This window comes from Leptodactylus fuscus, chromosome 4, assembly GCF_031893055.1.
Source record: "Leptodactylus fuscus isolate aLepFus1 chromosome 4, aLepFus1.hap2, whole genome shotgun sequence".
Taxonomy (NCBI): Eukaryota; Metazoa; Chordata; class Amphibia; order Anura; family Leptodactylidae; genus Leptodactylus; species Leptodactylus fuscus.
Genome location: NC_134268.1, coordinates 28,644,334 through 28,662,430, shown reverse-complemented (window position 1 = coordinate 28,662,430; position 18,097 = coordinate 28,644,334). Strand labels below are relative to the sequence as shown.

The following is an 18,097-nucleotide window of genomic DNA, read 5'->3' as shown; positions in this document are numbered from 1 at the left end:
AGACAGGGATAGCTGTACAGGCAGGGATAGCTAGGGATAACCTTTATTTAGGGGGGAATGTTATTAAAAATAACTTTTTGGGGCTCTATCGGGTGTGTAATTGTGATTTTTGTGAAATAAACTTTTTCCCATAGGGATGCATTGGCCAGCGCTGATTGGCCGAATTCCGTACTCTGGCCAATCAGTGCTGGCCAATGCATTCTATTGGCGTGATGAAGCAGTGCTGAATGTGTGTGTTTAGCTCAACTACACCGGTGGAGTAGTTGGCTAAGCACACAGATTCAGCTCTGCTTCAATCAGCGCTGGCCAATGCATTCTATTAGCTTGATGAAGCAGAGTGTGCACAAGGGTTCAAGCGCACCCTCGGCTCTGATGTAGCAGAGCCGAGGCTGCACAAGGGTTCAAGCGCACCCTCGGCTCTGATGTAGCAGAGCCGAGGGTGCACAAGGGTTCAAGCGCACCCTCGGCTCTGCTACATCAGAGCCGAGGGTGCGCTTGAACCCTTGTGCACATTCTGCTTCATCAAGCTAATAGAATGCATTGGCCAGCGCTGATTGGCCAATGCATTCTATTAGCCCGATGAAGTAGAGCTGAATGTGTGTGCTTAGTTCTACTTCATCGGGCTAATAGAATGCATTGGCCAATCAGCGCTGGCCAATGCATTCTATTAGCGTGAACTGAGTTTGCACAGGGGTTCTAGTGCACCCTCGGCTCTGCTACATCAGATTGCTACATCTGATGTAGCAGTGCCGAGTGTGCATCAGATGTGTAGTTGAGCAAAACTGACTCAGCACTGCTAAGTCTCTGCATTCGCATAGGAATGCATTGGCCAGCCTTCGGCCAATCAGCGCTGGCTCTGCCGGAGGAGGCGGAGTCTAAGGTCGGACCTGAATGGAGACTGGTGTGGAGCAATCTTAGACTCCGCCTCCTCCAGCAGAGCCAGCGCTGATTGGTCGAGTTCCGTACTCTGGCCAATCAGCACTGGCCAATGCATTTCTATGGGGAAAAGTTAGCTTGCGAAAATCGCAAACTGACAGGGATTTCCATGAAATAAAGTGACTTTTATGCCCCCAGACATGCTTCCCCTGCTGTCCCAGTGTCATTCCAGGGTGTTGGTATCATTTCCTGGGGTGTCATAGTGGACTTGGTGACCCTCCAGACACGGATTTGGGTTTCCCCCTTAATGAGTTTATGTTCCCCATAGACTATAATGGGGTTCGAAACCCATTCGAACACTCGAACAGTGAGCGGCTGTTCGAATCGAATTTCGAACCTCGAACATTTTAGTGTTCGCTCATCTCTATTTGTTACAAACTGGTTCCGTCACCTCTACTGAGCTCCAAAACCTCACTTTTGGTTCCAGATTTATCATATCTGACCTGGGCTAATACAGGATGACCTCTCCTTTCCATGACATGAAATGGGAACCCATGCAACATTTGTCTTCTTGATATAACAGCGCTGGAAGGGTTTCTTGTCTTCATGGCTCCCTAGCATAGTAGTTAGTTGCTACATCTTATATCTTAAATCCCAGAACTATGTTGCAGAAGGTGATCGGAGATCCCTGCCTCAAGACCTTGGTTACGTAAACCTAGTCTTGGCCGATTGCGATGGTTACCGTAAGCCTAATGAAGTTTCCTGCCTACGATTCTAAGCCTAAAACTCGAGAACATGACATATTTTATGGTTTAATGTAAGTTGGTATGATACATAATCCACCGGAGCACTGTTCATGAGTCAAGTTCCAGGTATCGAAACAAAAGACAACATTGGACACCTCATATCTTACCCTAACTAGGTTTTATTACTCGTAAGCATAGACATTCATTTCATTCTTCATTTACAGTCCCAGCAGGGGCATCACTTGCTTAAAGAGACCCATATCCATATATTTATAATCCAGACATAACAGAATCCAGGTGTATGGGGCATCAAGCAATGGCACCTGCTCGAGAGACCAGTCCCGTAACATTGGTGTCCATAAATCTCTAGTCGTACAGGATAAATTTTACTGTAAGCCCCCTGTTGTGACCACTTCCTACCTACTTTGCAGCAAGCCATGACTAAGGAGCCTAAAAATTTCTTCCAGGAGACAATAATACTAAGAACATGTGGTTATTCTGTACAATGAAATACAATATGGAAAAATGCTTAAATCATACGCTTTTATGAGTTGTGCGGCTCTTTATGGGGCTACCACGAGTAAGAACTGGCCCTTACAAATAGATGAAAATCCATTCTGAGATCTTCAAGTGTATCGGGTTAAGTCTGTGGACTGAATGGTACATTAACTCTATTATATTAAATATTAAAAATACAAAATTAGAATTATTTTCAATTCACTTTGTAGATTATTGACCACATTTTTAGAAGAGGTGAAGAGGTGGTGGAAAGATCTAAGGAGTCCTCACAACATGTCATGTCCAAGTAAGTTAGCAGGAGCTTAGAAGTGTAACCCAAATTGTAAAATTGTAAAAAAATTTACAAGTTTTACATTTTTGGGTGGAAAAAATTTCTGTAAACTAAGAATTCTTTCAGAAATGGAAGGGTTAATAATTTATTATTAATTCATGATCGAAGAAAAGAGAAATGTAAACCCCATCAATATCTGGTGTGGCCTTGGAGGAGAAGTCCTGGAAGTGATGATATGGCACCACAAAATAGTTTTTTGTTTATAGTATCCCCATTAGCATAGAATTAGAAGCCGACCCATCAATAAAGGAAGTCACAAGATGAAAGCCGGAGGTTTGAAAATTAGTGGGCGGTTGGCATTGATTTTGGATTTGCTCATGTCTAAGTAGACAAGTAGATCGACCAAATTTGGGCCAAAGTAGATTAAATTGGTTAGATTGAACCACTAGTGGGGAAATGACTGGTTTCTTCTTTTCTGCTCTTTGTTTAGTACCAATAAGATGATTGTTTGTTGTAGAAGACGTCTTAGGCTATGGATGCTCATACTGAGCTTAAAGTTGGGGCTTCTATCATTTTTGATACTCAGAATTGCATAACATGGGGTCCATCGGGTGCAATTGACTTTACTTTGGATGTATCATAATGTCAAGGCGTGATATCAACAGATCCTGTGACAAAATTGTGAACAGAACTTTAAGTGTTCAGAAGATATTTTTACCAACTTTGGACAAAGATTCATTTGCCCTGGCCCTGTATCCAAACAGCATGGCTAAAGCTTGTTGGCAACCTCTTGACACTTAGTATATCATATATCTACCCTGCTAAGGACTCCATGATGGATGCAAGAAAGGGTCAAGGCTCTATATAAACAGAACCTAGGACAACAGTCTGATCAGAGCTCTAAAGAGGATCCTTCATGTCTTCAGGCACATGGGATTTTATATAATGGTAGAAAGTCAACAGTGTGCTGAATTCAGCGTACTGTCAGCTTTCCTGTTATGTGCCCCTGGGCTGGAGATGTTGGTACCATTACTGATCTCTGCCCACTGTCAGAAGGGCATTCCTGATAATCTAGCTGGGCTGTGAGGAACACTTCCCTGACAACACTCGTCCATAGCCCTGTACTGTCAGAGGGGGCATTCCTTACCGCCCAACCATGACGCTAAGCTGTGAGGAACTCATTTATAGCCCTGTACTGGTGGGCATTCTTCACAATTCAGTGTCATCACTGCGCGGTAAGGAACGCCCCCTCTCACAGTACAGGGCTATGGACGAGTACTATCGGGGGGGGGGGGGGGGTGTTACTCACAGCCCAGCTAGACTGTCCAAAACACCCTTCTGACAATGGGCAGAATACTTGTCCAGCTGTCACCAAACAAGAGGAAGATGAGACTCCACGGACTGTTATACCCCAAACCACCCACCACACCTCCCCATATAGCGGTCACCAACTAAGAGGAAGATGAGACTCCACGGACTGTTATACCCCAAATCAACCACCCCCCACCCCCATACCCACCACTCATCCCCCCTACCAAATCCAACTTTCCCCCACACACACTTTACTAGCTTTGGCAATGCCAAATATCTATTCGGACGTGCCAATAAAGCTTGTTTGATTTGATTTGAGATCAGTAATGGCACCGATATCTCCATCCCCATAGCACATAATGGGAAAGCCGACAGTGCGCTGAATTCAGCGCGCTGTTGCCTTTCTAGTGGTATATAAAACCATATGCGCCTGAGAACATGAAAGGTCCTCTTTAAGTGTTGTTAAGATATTTTTTTTACCAACCTTGGGCAAAGATTCATTTGCCCTGGCCCTGTATCCAAATACCATACCTAAGGCTTGTTGGCAACCTCTTGACACTCAGTACATGATACACAAGCCCTGCCAAGTTCCCCCTAGAACTTCTATAGTTATCTTTAGGATAAATCAAATATTTTCCATACGTTCAGATCCATCCAGTCCCTGCTGTGTGTATTGAGATATATGTTTTCTCAATGTAATTGTTACCCATGAAGACAAGCTGTTCAGCTCATAGTCAGATTTATTTAACTTTTTTACGTTTTGGACATCTATGAAGAATCACTGATTTAAAGCGACCCTCGGAAGACACGTCTGATCCATACAGAAGCATTGTATCCAGTCCACATATGGATATGGGTTATCATCTGTCTACGACATAGGATAGTCATGTATAACCTGAATTGTGAAAGATATTTATGAAAGCTTCGCCCGTTTCGCTGGTTACTTAATGTTTGCTTTATTAATCTGTGTAAGAGGAAACAGATTTCGAGAACACACAAGTTGCCGGACGTCCAGATCGCACTAAAAATGGAATGTGGCTTGTCTGGGTACCAGACTCTCAGAAGTCCCAAATTTATAGACTTAGAGCACTTGTAAGAGGTCTATATACTCCAAAACCAATGAAGTGTTTGTTGAAATGCAATAGAATAAAATATTAGTTGTTGCCAATTCTTTCTGAAAGGAGAATTAGGGTTCAGAGTAATATTTTGGTGGCTGCACCCAATTCTCGGACCCTTTTGGTGTCCAGCTGTTGACGTCTTTCCCGTTTTCTTTGATTTATTGGTTTTGATGTTGTTGTCCTATCAAAGTCACATCTGGAGGGGAATTAAGTGTCGGTATTTTTGAGCGTGGACTGCCAAGAGTCAGAATACTGCCAGGAAACCGGTTTATGGGTGTAAGGCAATGGTAGGGTTTTTATTAGTAGTATTGATATTATTTTTTGTTATTTTTGCTGCTTTTAATTGAAGCTATCTCATGTCTGATTCACATCTACAAGCGAAGGGATATTGGATTTCTTTTTTTTTATAGCTTTTATTTTTGCATATTAGCTAGATTAAAAGCAAGAACTATAAACATACAATGTCCGAAACGCAGCAAGTAGGGTTGAGCGATCAGGATCGGAAAAGATCAGATCCCGATCGGCAATCGAGCAAATTTCACGATCAGAATCGGCTGGAAAATTATCAGAAATCGGATTTTAAAATCGATCCTGAAATCTCAAGATCGGCTCAAACCTAGCAGCAAGGTACAGTTATATCCCATATGGAAATTTTCTTCAAGATGTTTTCCCATGTCAGACACTTCAGACATATCCATAGGGTGCCATGAATTCTAATAAGCTAGGGTTCCATATAGAATAATATTACATTGAGTTGCAGAAGTTACAAACCCATATCTTTCTCTGTTGGAACCAGCATTGTGTGGACAGTTTATTGATTTCAAAGGACAACATACATGTAACTTGAAGTTCTTGAGTTCCAATGCAAAATCTGTAGTGGGCCCCCTGCTGTTTAACCACTTCAGTACCGGGTTTGTGGTCCAGGACCAGACACGTTTTAGTTTTTAGTTTAGTTTTTTGTATGTGCGGTTTTGAGGGCTGTAACATTTTTCCCGAATGTCTCAGTCAACTAATTTTTGCGTCCTTTTTCGGGGACACATAGGGCTTTATTTTTATGTTGTTTTTATTTTCAAATGTGTTTAAAAAAAATTTTATATCCAGGAAAATATAAACAAAATAGGAGGGAAATTGTGTCTGGTTTTCAATTTATTATATTTTTTTTATTTAATAACACAAAGCGTCACTGAAAAACTTTATAATATAGTTTTTCCTCTCCGTTACGGTAATTTTTATTTTGTATGGTGTTGTCGGGGGTGGGGCTATAACCTTTAATAACGGCGTTTTATTAGCGTATTATGAATTTTTTTTATTATTATTTTATTTACATTTTTATTAACTTTTTTATTATATTTTTATTTTATATTTTTTCCAGATTGTGTCCCCATAAGGTAATAAGAGACCTTTGGGGACATCTGATCACTTTTTTTTGTACTGGAGGCTGATTTCTCCTATAACTGGGGCTGCTACATTTATTCCCAGATGCAGGAGAAATCCAGCCTCCTGCACACTGTATACACAGCTTACTGAGCTGATCTGGGTCCTGTAGGACCTAGCAGCTCTTGGAAGACTATGCTCCTGGCAGGATCACGTGACTTCCGGGTCAGAGGGAAGCTGAATTATGGCAGCGTCCATAGCTGTGTATACAGCGCTCATTGAGCACTGTATACACAGCGATCGAGATGGCAGGGAAGGGAATAAATCTTCCCTGCCATCTCTCTGGGAGCTCCGGATGAAGTTACAGCCGGCTCGCAGCTTCAGTAGCTTCATAATCTCTGTGCAGCCACTGTGTTCTGACTGGACGTACCGGTACGTCCTGTCAGAACTAGGCAACCACTTCCCGGACGTACATAGTCTATGGGCGGTCCAGAAGTGGTTAAAATAATGGTGGCAGAAAGATCCTTTGGGCCCCCCTCAGGGTCCAGGGCCTAGAAGCAACTGCCACTGATGCATCCCTATAGCTATACTCCTGGCAAAATCTGATGTCTAACCCCTTTCCATCCCAGCCATTTTTCATTTTTGTGTGTCTATTGTTTACTCCTGACCTTCCACAAGCCATAACTTTTTTATTTTTCCTCTCACAGGGCTTATTTTGTGCAGAACAATTTCTACTTCCAAATGGCACAATTTAAGTGGTTTTCCAGATTCTGGATCCGTAGGGGTGCAACATCTGGGACCTCTGCCGATCAAGTAGTAGCCACACTCAACTTCACAGGTCACGGGTCATCACATTTATCAGTGTTGTTTTTGGTTTTGTGTGAAGAAGTTGATTTGTAGGGGCAGGTGTCAGACCTAACTGAGTTTCAACCGATAAAACTGGACTAGATTAAGCCAAAGGGAGAAGTATAAGAAGCTTCCGAGATATTTTCCATTACTTTTGTAGTCATTCTTGGCTTTGGCTTAAAAAATGGAGCAAAATCTGCAACAAAAAAAAAGCTACGTTTCCACATTGTGGACACAACTTTTGGATCTTCCGCTAGTCAACTACAGCATTTCAGATCGGTGGAGACGTTAGATATTGGAACTCACCATTAGCCAGTTGAAGGTTGTCGAAGAATGTCTTGAAGACTGGATGGAGATCAATACACGGAATGCAAATTATACTAAGGGCGGATAGACATTCCATATGTTAAATGAGTCTTTATATAACAGCTCAACCCTAGTTTTGAGACTAAATATTGAATGTTCATCCATTTCCAAAGCTAATGGATTGAGGAACGCGGTCGGTCGTAGGATTTGCCAAAATAATTAGAGTGGATATATTTCAGACCAAGTTATAACATTATCATTTTCCACAAGCAAAAATCTATTAGGCGGTTCCAGTTACAAGTCCTCATTGTGTAGAAACGGCAGACACTTATCTGAGTGCCTTCGGGGGATTTGGATGGAGATGAAAGATGTTTTTGAAGTCATCATTGATAACAGGAATAATTTTAGTTCATGGACTAAGAATCATATTTTTATTGGCCTTGAATGGTCAAACTCTCAGAAAGCTCCAGATCCCGATGTTATTCTTCTATAGAAGCGGGGCGGTTATAGATTGGATCATAAAACGTCAGGGAAGAATTTAAAACATATTAGGAATTTAATATAATTTAGGAAAAACATTATTAGGAATGATAAACATCTAGATTGTAATCGAACGGGTGAAATCATATAACATTACAATAGAAAAGCATCTCCTCGTCACTACTAATACAACTTTATAACTAGATGTTTAAAGGACCCCATTATCTGAAAGTGGTGTCACTCTTCACCTAGACTGTGGCTAGTATTACAACTTAGCTCCATTCAAGTCAATGGACCTGAGCTGCAATGTTGACCCAACCAATATATATGTACTTTGTTACATTTCCAGATATTAGATTTACCAGATGATCAGCTTTTCAAAACAACAACATTTTGCAATATTTTGTCACAAGATATCTATCGTATGTGCATCTGTGTGCAATCACCCTGTGGTTGTATTGTGAATTGCAACCTGTTGTGTTGAATTGTTTAATGTGATATTGAGTCCTTAAAGGATTGTTCCAACTTTTATTCCTTAATAATGCTGCAGAGGGGCCTATAAACATACAAAATATTACTCGCCTCTCCCCAGGCTTCTGTTTCCAGTGGCGGCAAGTTCACAGGTTCCCCACCCCCACCACGGCTGTTGGTGCTAGGTGACCAGTGAAGTCAATCACAGGCTTTGGGTCTCCTCTTCACAAATAACACTTCACAGGAGTCACTTTATATGAAGGGGTCACCACTGAGGACTGTGATTGGCTGCTGTGGTCACCTAGTGCAAACAGCCAGGAGATGTGTATGTAGAAGACTGGAGCTGCAGAAGATGGAAGTTGTGGATCGAGGTGAGATATGTAAACAGTGGCATAACTACCGCCATAGCAGCAGAGACAGCTGCCACAGGGCCCGGGACATTAGGGGCCCGGTGACAGCCGCTACCGCTGCTATCATTATACTCGGGGGTCTTTTCGGACCCCCGAGTATAATGATTGGCGGACCGGGAGAGGTAAGAAACATAAAAAACACTTTTACTTACCTCTCCACGATCCTGCCCGGCCTCCTTCCTGACGTCCTTTCTGACGTCTCTGATGTCACATGAACCCGGCCTGCGTCCCGGAACATGTGATGTCATTGAAGAAGGACGGCAGCGGAAGCCAACATTGTAGGAGCCGGGGGACCGGTAAGAAACAGTAGTTTTTTATGTTTTTATTCACCCGGGTTTCCAATTATCATACTCTGGGGTCTGAAAAGACCCCAAAGTATAATAAGTGTTTATGGGTGTCCACTATGGGCTACAATGCTGTGTGCAGGGGCCACTATGGGGCATAATATTGTGTGCAGGGGCAACTATGGGGGATAATACTGTGTGCAGGGGCCACTATGGGGTACAATACTGTGTGCAGGGGCCACTATGGGGGATAATACTGTGTGCAGGGAACACTATGGGGGATAATACTGTGTGGAGGGGCCACTATGGGGGATAATACTGTGTGCAGGGGCCACTATGGGACATAATACTGTGTGCAGGGGCCACTATGGGGTACAATACTGTGTGAAGGGGCCACTATGGGGCATAATAAAACATGCAGGAATGCGTAGGAGGGGGTCGGTCGAGGTCTTTGACGCCGGTGTCGGTTGGGGGGGGGGGCCTATGTCAAAAGTTTGCCACGGGGCCCCGCCATTCCTAGTTACGCCACTGTATGTAAAGTTTTATTATGCCCCGTACCAGTGCTATTGAATAATAAAAAATGTGTCGTAACACCCCTTTAACCAAATCCAAGCTAAGTGAAGGGTAGGTACATATGTATTACAGGAGCGGAGCTGGTGACCCCTTTGAGTTGTTCTTTAAATTTTTTGCCCGTTTGTTATTTTCTTTAGTGTAAAGATTAACAATTTGGTTTTTTTTATGTCTAAACATTTTTTGAAAAAAACATTCAATAGTAAAACACAAAAAGTAAGTACTGCAATGCCACAAGGAATGACCACAAGAATCTCACAAGCTTGATGGATGAGGCGATGCGAATAAGAACAAATGCCAAAACCACAATAGGCCTCAAACTTAGGAACCGCTTTAACAACTTCATGACCGGACACTTGTCTGGAACATTCAGATAACTTTTTTTTCATTTGGGTTATTTAAATAATTTTGGCCATACATAGGGCTTTATTTTATGTCATTTTTATTTTTACATTTTTATTTTTTTCCCAATATCCAGCTTTGTGTCTGTTATTTATTTATTTTTTTTTTTACATTTTTTAAGTTTTTTTCAATAGCATAAACTAGTTTTTTTAAATAATTTTCCCTTTGCATTACTGAGATTTTTAAGCAGATATCATATAGTTTTGTGTTGCCAGGCTAAAACCTGTGATGTGGTCATGGTACTGGCACTATTTTTAATTTTATTTTTTTGCTTTCATTTTTTCTATTTTTACACATTTTGCCCCTATAAAGGGCATTTTACCTATAACTAGGGCTGATAGATTATACAGAAGAAAGAAAAGAAATATACCCAGTTACAAGAGGACGCAGAACAGAAGTGATCTGGGTCCTCTAGGACTCAGCAGCTATGCCGTTCCATGGCTGTATATGGAGGTCTGTAAGGTCTTGTTTTTTGCTGGATGAATTGTAGTTTTTTCTCTAGTCCCAGGCACCTCGGAAATGCTGATTGAGATCCAGATCTCTTCAAAGTCTTGCAGAAAGCCTTCCAAGAAAAAGGTGCCTAACTCTATATTAGTGTCTTTAGTTTTGGAATAGGATGTCCAATAAGGTCCTATAGATGTTATGGTCACACTCTTTTGGCCACATAAAGTACTATATGTGCAGTGAATAAATGAATTGTTTAAGAAAAATTACATCAGAGGGATAGCGGTCCAGGAATGGCACAATCCTATAGATTAGTTATATAGTTAGTCATTTACAGAAAGTGGCAAGACACAATAAGCCGGGTGGTAGGAAACATGGCGGACACGTTCTGCTAGAGTGAATGTCCTGCTTTGATCCTTCTCCTTTGGCATGGGTACACAGCTCTGGGACAAAGCACCTAGTGTGAGCAGCTGTCAATCTCTTCTCCACGGCCATTGTCTAGCTCATGGCCGACGTGATCATTCAGCTCTTGTCTGGATTTCCTATGAGTGGTATGGGAATATACAGGGAAAGCCATAGATTTATCAAGAAGGTGACAAAGAGCTGTTCTATTACTGAGCAAAATCAATGGACAACATATGTCTGGAAAAAAGTTGTATTCGCTCAAAAAAATGGGATGTTTTTCCTAACCTTACTACTTTTATCTATCTATCTATCTATCTATCTATCTATCTATCTATCTATCTATCTATCATCTCTATATCTATCTATCTATCTATCTATCTATCTATCTCCTATCTATCTATCTATCTATCTATCTATCTATCTATCTATCTATCATCTCTATATCTATCTATCTATCTCCTATCTATCTATCTATCTATCTATCTATCTATCTATCTATCTATCATCTATCTATCTATCTATCTATCTATCTATCTATCATCCCTATTTCTATCTATCATCTTTATATCTATCTATCTATCTATCTATCTATCTATCTATCTATCATCTCTATTTCTATCTATCATCCCTATTTCTATCTATCTCCTATCTATCTATCTATCTATCTATCTATCTGTCTGTCTGTCTGTCTGTCTGTCTGTCTGTCTGTCTGTCTGTTATCTATCTATCAATCATCTATCTATCTATCTATCTATCTATCTCCTATCTATCTATCTATCTATCTATCTATCTATCTATGTATCTATCTATCTATCTATCTATTATCTCTATTCTATCTATCTATCTATCTATCTATCTATCTATCTATCATCTCTATTTCTATCTATCTATCTTTCCATCTATCTATCTATCTATCTATCTATCTATCTTTCCATCTATCTATCTATCTATCTATCTATCTTTCTATCTTTCCTTAGTTCCTTCCTTCCTTCTATCCATCCATCCATCCATCCACCCATCCCTTCATTCATCCTAATAATATCTCCTCATATCTATATAAAGTGGCATTATGTGTCGATAATACAGTACAGAATAAGGAAAGAACTGGCTGGAAAGATTTGTGGGCAGACAAAGTCTTGGCTCCAACTTTCGTAGTTTCTTGCCAGTTTTTCTTATTGAACGTTCCATGTTTGTGTCACTTCCAGTTAGTCGTGTTCCTCATGAGGAATCTATTACGCTCACAGCCTTCCTGCCATCACTGTACCAAACCCTATCAGTAAATCTCTGTTATCACAGTAATCTGGGACTGTCTTCACATTTGTCAGTAGGTTATTCAGATCACAACACAAGGCTTACCATAGGGGATTGAAAGAAAACTCTAAGAAAGGGCCAAACAAAGTGTAAAGAAAATATCCCACATCACAAGACGGACACGGAATAGTGCAATAAATTCTAATAATGAGTTTTCTTATATTACACAATGACTGACACGCAAAATAGAGAAACAGACAATCAGCGGAAATGTTCTAGAGCAGTCCATTCTATTCTACATCATAAGTACACTTAATAATTTTGGCGATATGGGTTGGCCTGACCCTTCAGAGGATCCTCTAGGGAATACTGGAGGATCCCTTGACAAAATAATAACCCCAAAGGTCCGATAACCCAATGTTTTGGACGGATGATTAGGGTAATAGTTCTCTATATAGTGGTCGAATTGCGACATTGCAATTTAGTTCCCATTGAAGTGAATACGATCCCGGCTGCAATACCTAATCTGGCCACTACACAGGGACGTAGCTGTCTGCTTCCTGCTCCATTCTCTGTGTATCAGCTGCAGAGAATAGCAAACACAGAAAAAATTGCTCTAATATTGATGTTAGGATAGATTCCAAAATCCAACTGTGCTGGAATCAGTAGAGGGATGCCTAACAGAGAACTGGAATGGGTGGAGGTGGAGGAAGGTTCTATAGAACCTGTTACATTGTGTATGCAGTGCAATCTGTAGGAAACATGTAAGAAAGAAGAATGAGCTCAGCAGATACGGGCAAGGCGGTCCATTACAGATTAGGACCACCCACTGGACTCTTAGGCCTAGACTAAGCAGAGATGAATAAGTGAATTATATGTTCTACTGAATATTTTCCCAGCAAATTATATATCAATCTACTCAGCTGTTCCTGATGACGATATATGCGACTGCTCGGAGAATATAAAAGGTTCCCTTTAAATCTATGTCTATGCGCAGGATATGGAGCTTTGTATCAGACATACGGAGCTCTGACTGCTATAAGGATATATAAAGAAATTAATCTGTAAAGAATTTGGGACGTAAAAATAATATAACATTAGAAGGTAGAAGTTCACTTTAACGGGTTGTCCTGGTTTAGGAAACATGGCTCCTTTTTTCTTCTAAGAAAGTAATATTATGATGACATCAGCGTAGCCATGTGACTAACAGAGGTGATGTCACTTCCTGAGAAGAAGAAAACCATGTTTTCTAATCTTGGATAACCCGTACTCAAAAGTCAACAGTGATAGTAATAACATTCTATTCTATTCTATTCTATTCTATTCTATTCTACGCTACTTTATTCTATTCTATTCTATTCTACTCTACTTTATTCTATTCTATTCTACTTTATTCTATTCTGTTATTCTATTCTATTCTATTCTATTCTATTCTATGTTATTCTATTCTACTCTACTTTATTCTATCCTATTCTATTCTATGATATTCTATTCCATGTTATTATATTTTATAGATCTTTTCATCTCTTCCGTCATATCCATTTTAGAAAATACTGAAATTTCCCATGAAATAAATAAATAAGGAACATCTGATCTGTTCTTCTGTTATTCCTACTGAATATTTATGACTACATTGACATCTGGGTGTTACCAGTTGATGGTTTGTCCTTACACAGCCTGATACTCTCCATTCAGTGCTTGCAAGGACACACCCCTGTGGCAAGAAAAATAGTACCATCCATTTGTCAACGTATTCATCAATGTCTAAGAGGAGTAACAGAGGAACAGCACAAAACACAGAATTCTATGAAAAGATGTTCCAGACTTATTATACAAGTATGCACAGGACAATAGACGTGTCCACTTTAAATAATATAAATGACTATTAAACAAGATGGCCGAGTTGGAATTACCTGTTTTTCTCATGAATTTTGATAATTTCATGAGTCTGCTGTATAAGTTGTTTTTCTAGTTTGTAGGTCGACAAAGAGTTTTCTAACAGCTGGATCTCTAATCTGGATGTCTGGTTGAGAACCTGGAAAAAAAATGGGAGAATAAATAGCTGCGATATATCGTACTGTCATGTTATATTAGTGTCAGAACGTAAAAATCTAACCTAAAATGTGATGGAAAGCAAACAAGCCCAGCGTGATAGTGTAAGGATGTATTGTGGCCGTCCTCAGCTCGGAACGTATGTCACTGAACCATATGTAAATGTTATTGTAAACCTGTAGTTACACATCTCCCCCGGTGTTTTCATGGTGGTCCTACAGAAAGCTTCACTTCATGGCAGGGCCAGTTGATATTGGCCCATGAGACTCGTGAGGTTTGACAGCCATTTTTATTTTGCATGAGGGTTTGGTAAGGCTAAATCCACAACTCAGCAGAAGTGATATAGCAGAGGCGTCTGGAGAGCTAAAAACATTGGATTTCTCGCTACATAACGATAAAATAATTGCTGTAATCTTAAATGGAATCGGAATGTTGAAAGAAAACCGAAACGGGTGTTAAGCTTGGGACTAGCATGGGTTGTCATTGGCATAGCGCGCATTACGAGTCCCACATTCAGTATAATTGTTTTGTTTAAACAATCCCAATTTTAATAATAGATTTCCCATATTTCGTTTGGAAACCATGGCCGTCACAATGGTTTCCAAAAATCCATCATCGGGCAGTCAGAGATAGTTTTGTACAATTTAATAGAATAGGACCATTGTGGTTTCTAGTTGATCATAATGGTTTTTTGCTTAAAGGGGTTGTCCACGATTCTAAAAACATGAAGAACAGCACCATAACTGTTCACTGCTTGGGAGTGGTATTGCAACTCAGACTCTTTTACTGGAATGGAGATAAGATGTAGGACAGGACACAAGTCATGGAAAGCTGTGGAACCGTTTCAGATCAGCTTTCCTCCAGAAGATAGAAAACTGTAGGTACCATGAAAGGATCTACCTTGTAAGTCAATGATCAACCCACGAAACAACCCTGAAACATGAACTTTTATTGGTTGGACATTGAATTGAGCCCCTGTGTACAAGTAGGGCATAGTTGAAGTAGAGAGACTGCAGAGTAGGGACCAAGATAATTTTGGGAATGGATGCATTGAGGTACAGAGACAGTATAACAAACTTGGGGTTCGAGATGAACAAACTGGAATGGAATGAACCAGATTTGACCCAAATTTTACAAAAGTTTCAGGCTCAATCAAACATAGAACTTTGGAGGACCATCACCCACAAAATTTTAGTTAAATTATTATACTCTGGTGTCTCTTCAGACCTCAGAGTATAATGGGTGGAGGGCCAGAGGGGGTGTAAAAAATAACAAACAGTTAAACTCACCTCCCCAAACCTCTTCTTGGCCTCCTCAAAGTGTGCTCTCTTTTTGGGTCCTCTTCTGGCCTCCTGGTTGACATCATATGACCACACGGGGCATCTTGAGGCCATAATGCAGTAATTTCAGGGTGCATGATTTCACGTTTGAAGGAGGCCAGAAGAGGACCCAAAGAAAGCGCTGGAAGCTTGAAGGAGTCCTGGAAGAGGTGAGGGAAGGTGTTTGTGGACCTCCACTGAAGACATCTCAGAGAATACTCATTTCACTTCCCGTTCCATCCGAACAAGTTCAGGCCCAAAAAAAAAGAAGGGTTGACTTGTCCTAACCTGAAATTTGATGACTCTTCAGAGGTTCGCCCATCTCTACTTGGGGTTATTCAGTTTGGAAAAAAAGACAACTAAGGGGAGATCTAATCCCAATGTATAAGTACATGAAAGGACAGAACAAAGACCTGTTACTGATCTCTTGCCCTTAGACCCTATATCTCATCTCAGTCTCTTCAATGAGAAGCGCTATCCCCCAAAGACTTGAAGAAGGAAAACATGTTTCTTAAAATCTCAAAGAACTGGACATATTTATAAAAAAATTCAAAAAAGTCCTGAATAGAGCCCTCACGACTTGTTTAAGAGCTGAGCTGCAGTACTGACTCCAACCACTATACAGGGACTGGCGCCATCAGCTTTCCATCTCTGTGCAGTGTATAGTATTGGATGTTGATCCGTCCTGGTGTCAACTGTCAGCCCCCACACTGATCAGACATTTATGGTCTTTTCTAAGGATAGTCAGAAAAAAATCCTGGTCAACCTCTATAAAATAAGGTATTAGGGCAATGTAGACTTGTGTTGGGGTATTGTATTGTAGCACCATTCACCTTAATGGACCTAAGCTCCCATATCAGACATAACTCTTGGACAGATGTGATGCTGGTTTTGATAAAATGAGTGACCCTCTCTAATCCCGGACAACCCCTTAAAGAGACATACGAGGGTCCCAGTGGAGGTGGCCAATATGGTTCCCATAATTCCACCCGGACTTACTTGAGTTTCCACATCTGTAAGTTTCCTTGTCTGCTCTGCTGTTTGACTTAGAAGACTGGTTCCTATTTCCAACATGGTGGCCGTCTGGTTCTGAACTGCATTTTGTTGCATCTGGACCATCTCAGATTTCATATTGTCCACAATGTAGTTCTCCAGCTGTAGAATAACATATACATATATATTAGAAAATAGCAAGACATACTGTCTATAGACACTTATGGCCTATCCTCCCTCTAGAAACCACACCTATGAGCTACAATTACCAGAAAAGACCAATGGGTGGCGCTATTTTTGCAAAAAAAATGAATAAATAAAGTCACCTCTTCTTTCTACATCCTTGATAGTCTATGGAATCCCATTCTAGTATATAGGATACAAAATCTTTAAGAAGACTTGTAGTAACCCATTACATCTGTTAGTCATTGCAGACCCCAGACTGTGCGTTTTAACCACTAGATTTATTGCAGCAAGGTCATCACGAAACAAGGGTTGAAGGGAAAGGAAACTGATAATTTGTAATTTGTTGGAATTAATTAGAAGTTTGGAAGAGAAAATATATTTCCTTTTCCCAAGAGAAACCAAATGTAACTTTTGCTGCTTGCAGATGATTCATTTGTCTTTAGAAGTCCTCGGGGTGAGTCAGCCGAGTATACATGTCCTGTAGGGAGGTCGGCAGTGAGTACACGCACACCTTGTATGCAGCTAATGTCTCATTTACAAGACCCATTTTCATATACACTATAAGGGAACTCTAACATTATATAGGGGGTCTTTGGTTCAGGATTATCAGCTATTACCCAAAGCATACAGCAACTAGAAACAGCGCCCCCTGTTATTGGAGGTCCTATATGTCCTACATTACTTAGAAAGCTCACTGATTATAATGGGGTGCATGCAATGTCCCATTATCCCTGAGTGGGCACTGCAGGGAGCTTTAAACACTTACTGGCAAAATTATATACAGCTATAGGTTCTCTTATCAGTTTATCTCACATTTATGTATCTATTAGATTATCTATCTATCTATCCAATACATATCATTTTATCTATGTATCTACGCATTTGTCTATCTATCTCCTATCTATCTATCTATCTATCTATCTATCTATCTATCTATCTATCTATCTATCTATCTATCTATCTATCTATCTATCTATATCATCTATCTCCTATCTATCTGTCTATCTATATGTCCATTTATCTGTCTATCTATCTCTCTATCTATTAATCAATCTCTATCGATCTCATATCCATCCATCATTTTTAAAATGTTCCAAAATTAAATGTATTTCCAAATTAAATGTATAGATGGAAATATCAGTACTCCATGGACTTGTGTCTACTTATTCACTTTACACTTCCTTTCCCCACAATCCGCCATGAATATCTGACTGCTAGCTTTAGTATCCTCTCCTTTCTTCTCCTCTTTTCTCCTCTCCTCTTCCCTGTTCTCTCTCCTCTCCTTTCCTCTCCCTTCTCCTCTCTCCTCTCCCCTCTTCTCTCTCCTCCCCTCTTCTCTCTCCTATCCTCCCCTCTCCTCTTCTCTCCTCCCCTCCCCTCTCCTTTCCTCTCCCTTCTCCTCTCTCCTCTCCTCTCCCTTCTCCTATCTCCTCTTCTCTTTCCTATCCTCCCCTCCCCTCTCC

At 40.5% G+C, this 18,097-nt stretch overlaps 1 protein-coding gene across 1 annotated transcript in view; it reads right to left on the bottom strand.

The window, feature by feature from the left end:
- ANGPT1 (angiopoietin 1) overlaps positions 1-18,097 on the bottom strand; it is a 235,820-nt gene that overhangs the window by 90,331 nt on the left and 127,392 nt on the right. The window contains exons 2-3 of the mRNA XM_075270268.1: positions 16,455-16,610; positions 13,998-14,119 (exon numbers count right to left, since the gene is read on the bottom strand). Coding sequence (XP_075126369.1) covers positions 13,998-14,119; positions 16,455-16,610 — 278 coding nt within the window. The remainder of the gene's footprint in view (positions 1-13,997; positions 14,120-16,454; positions 16,611-18,097) is intronic.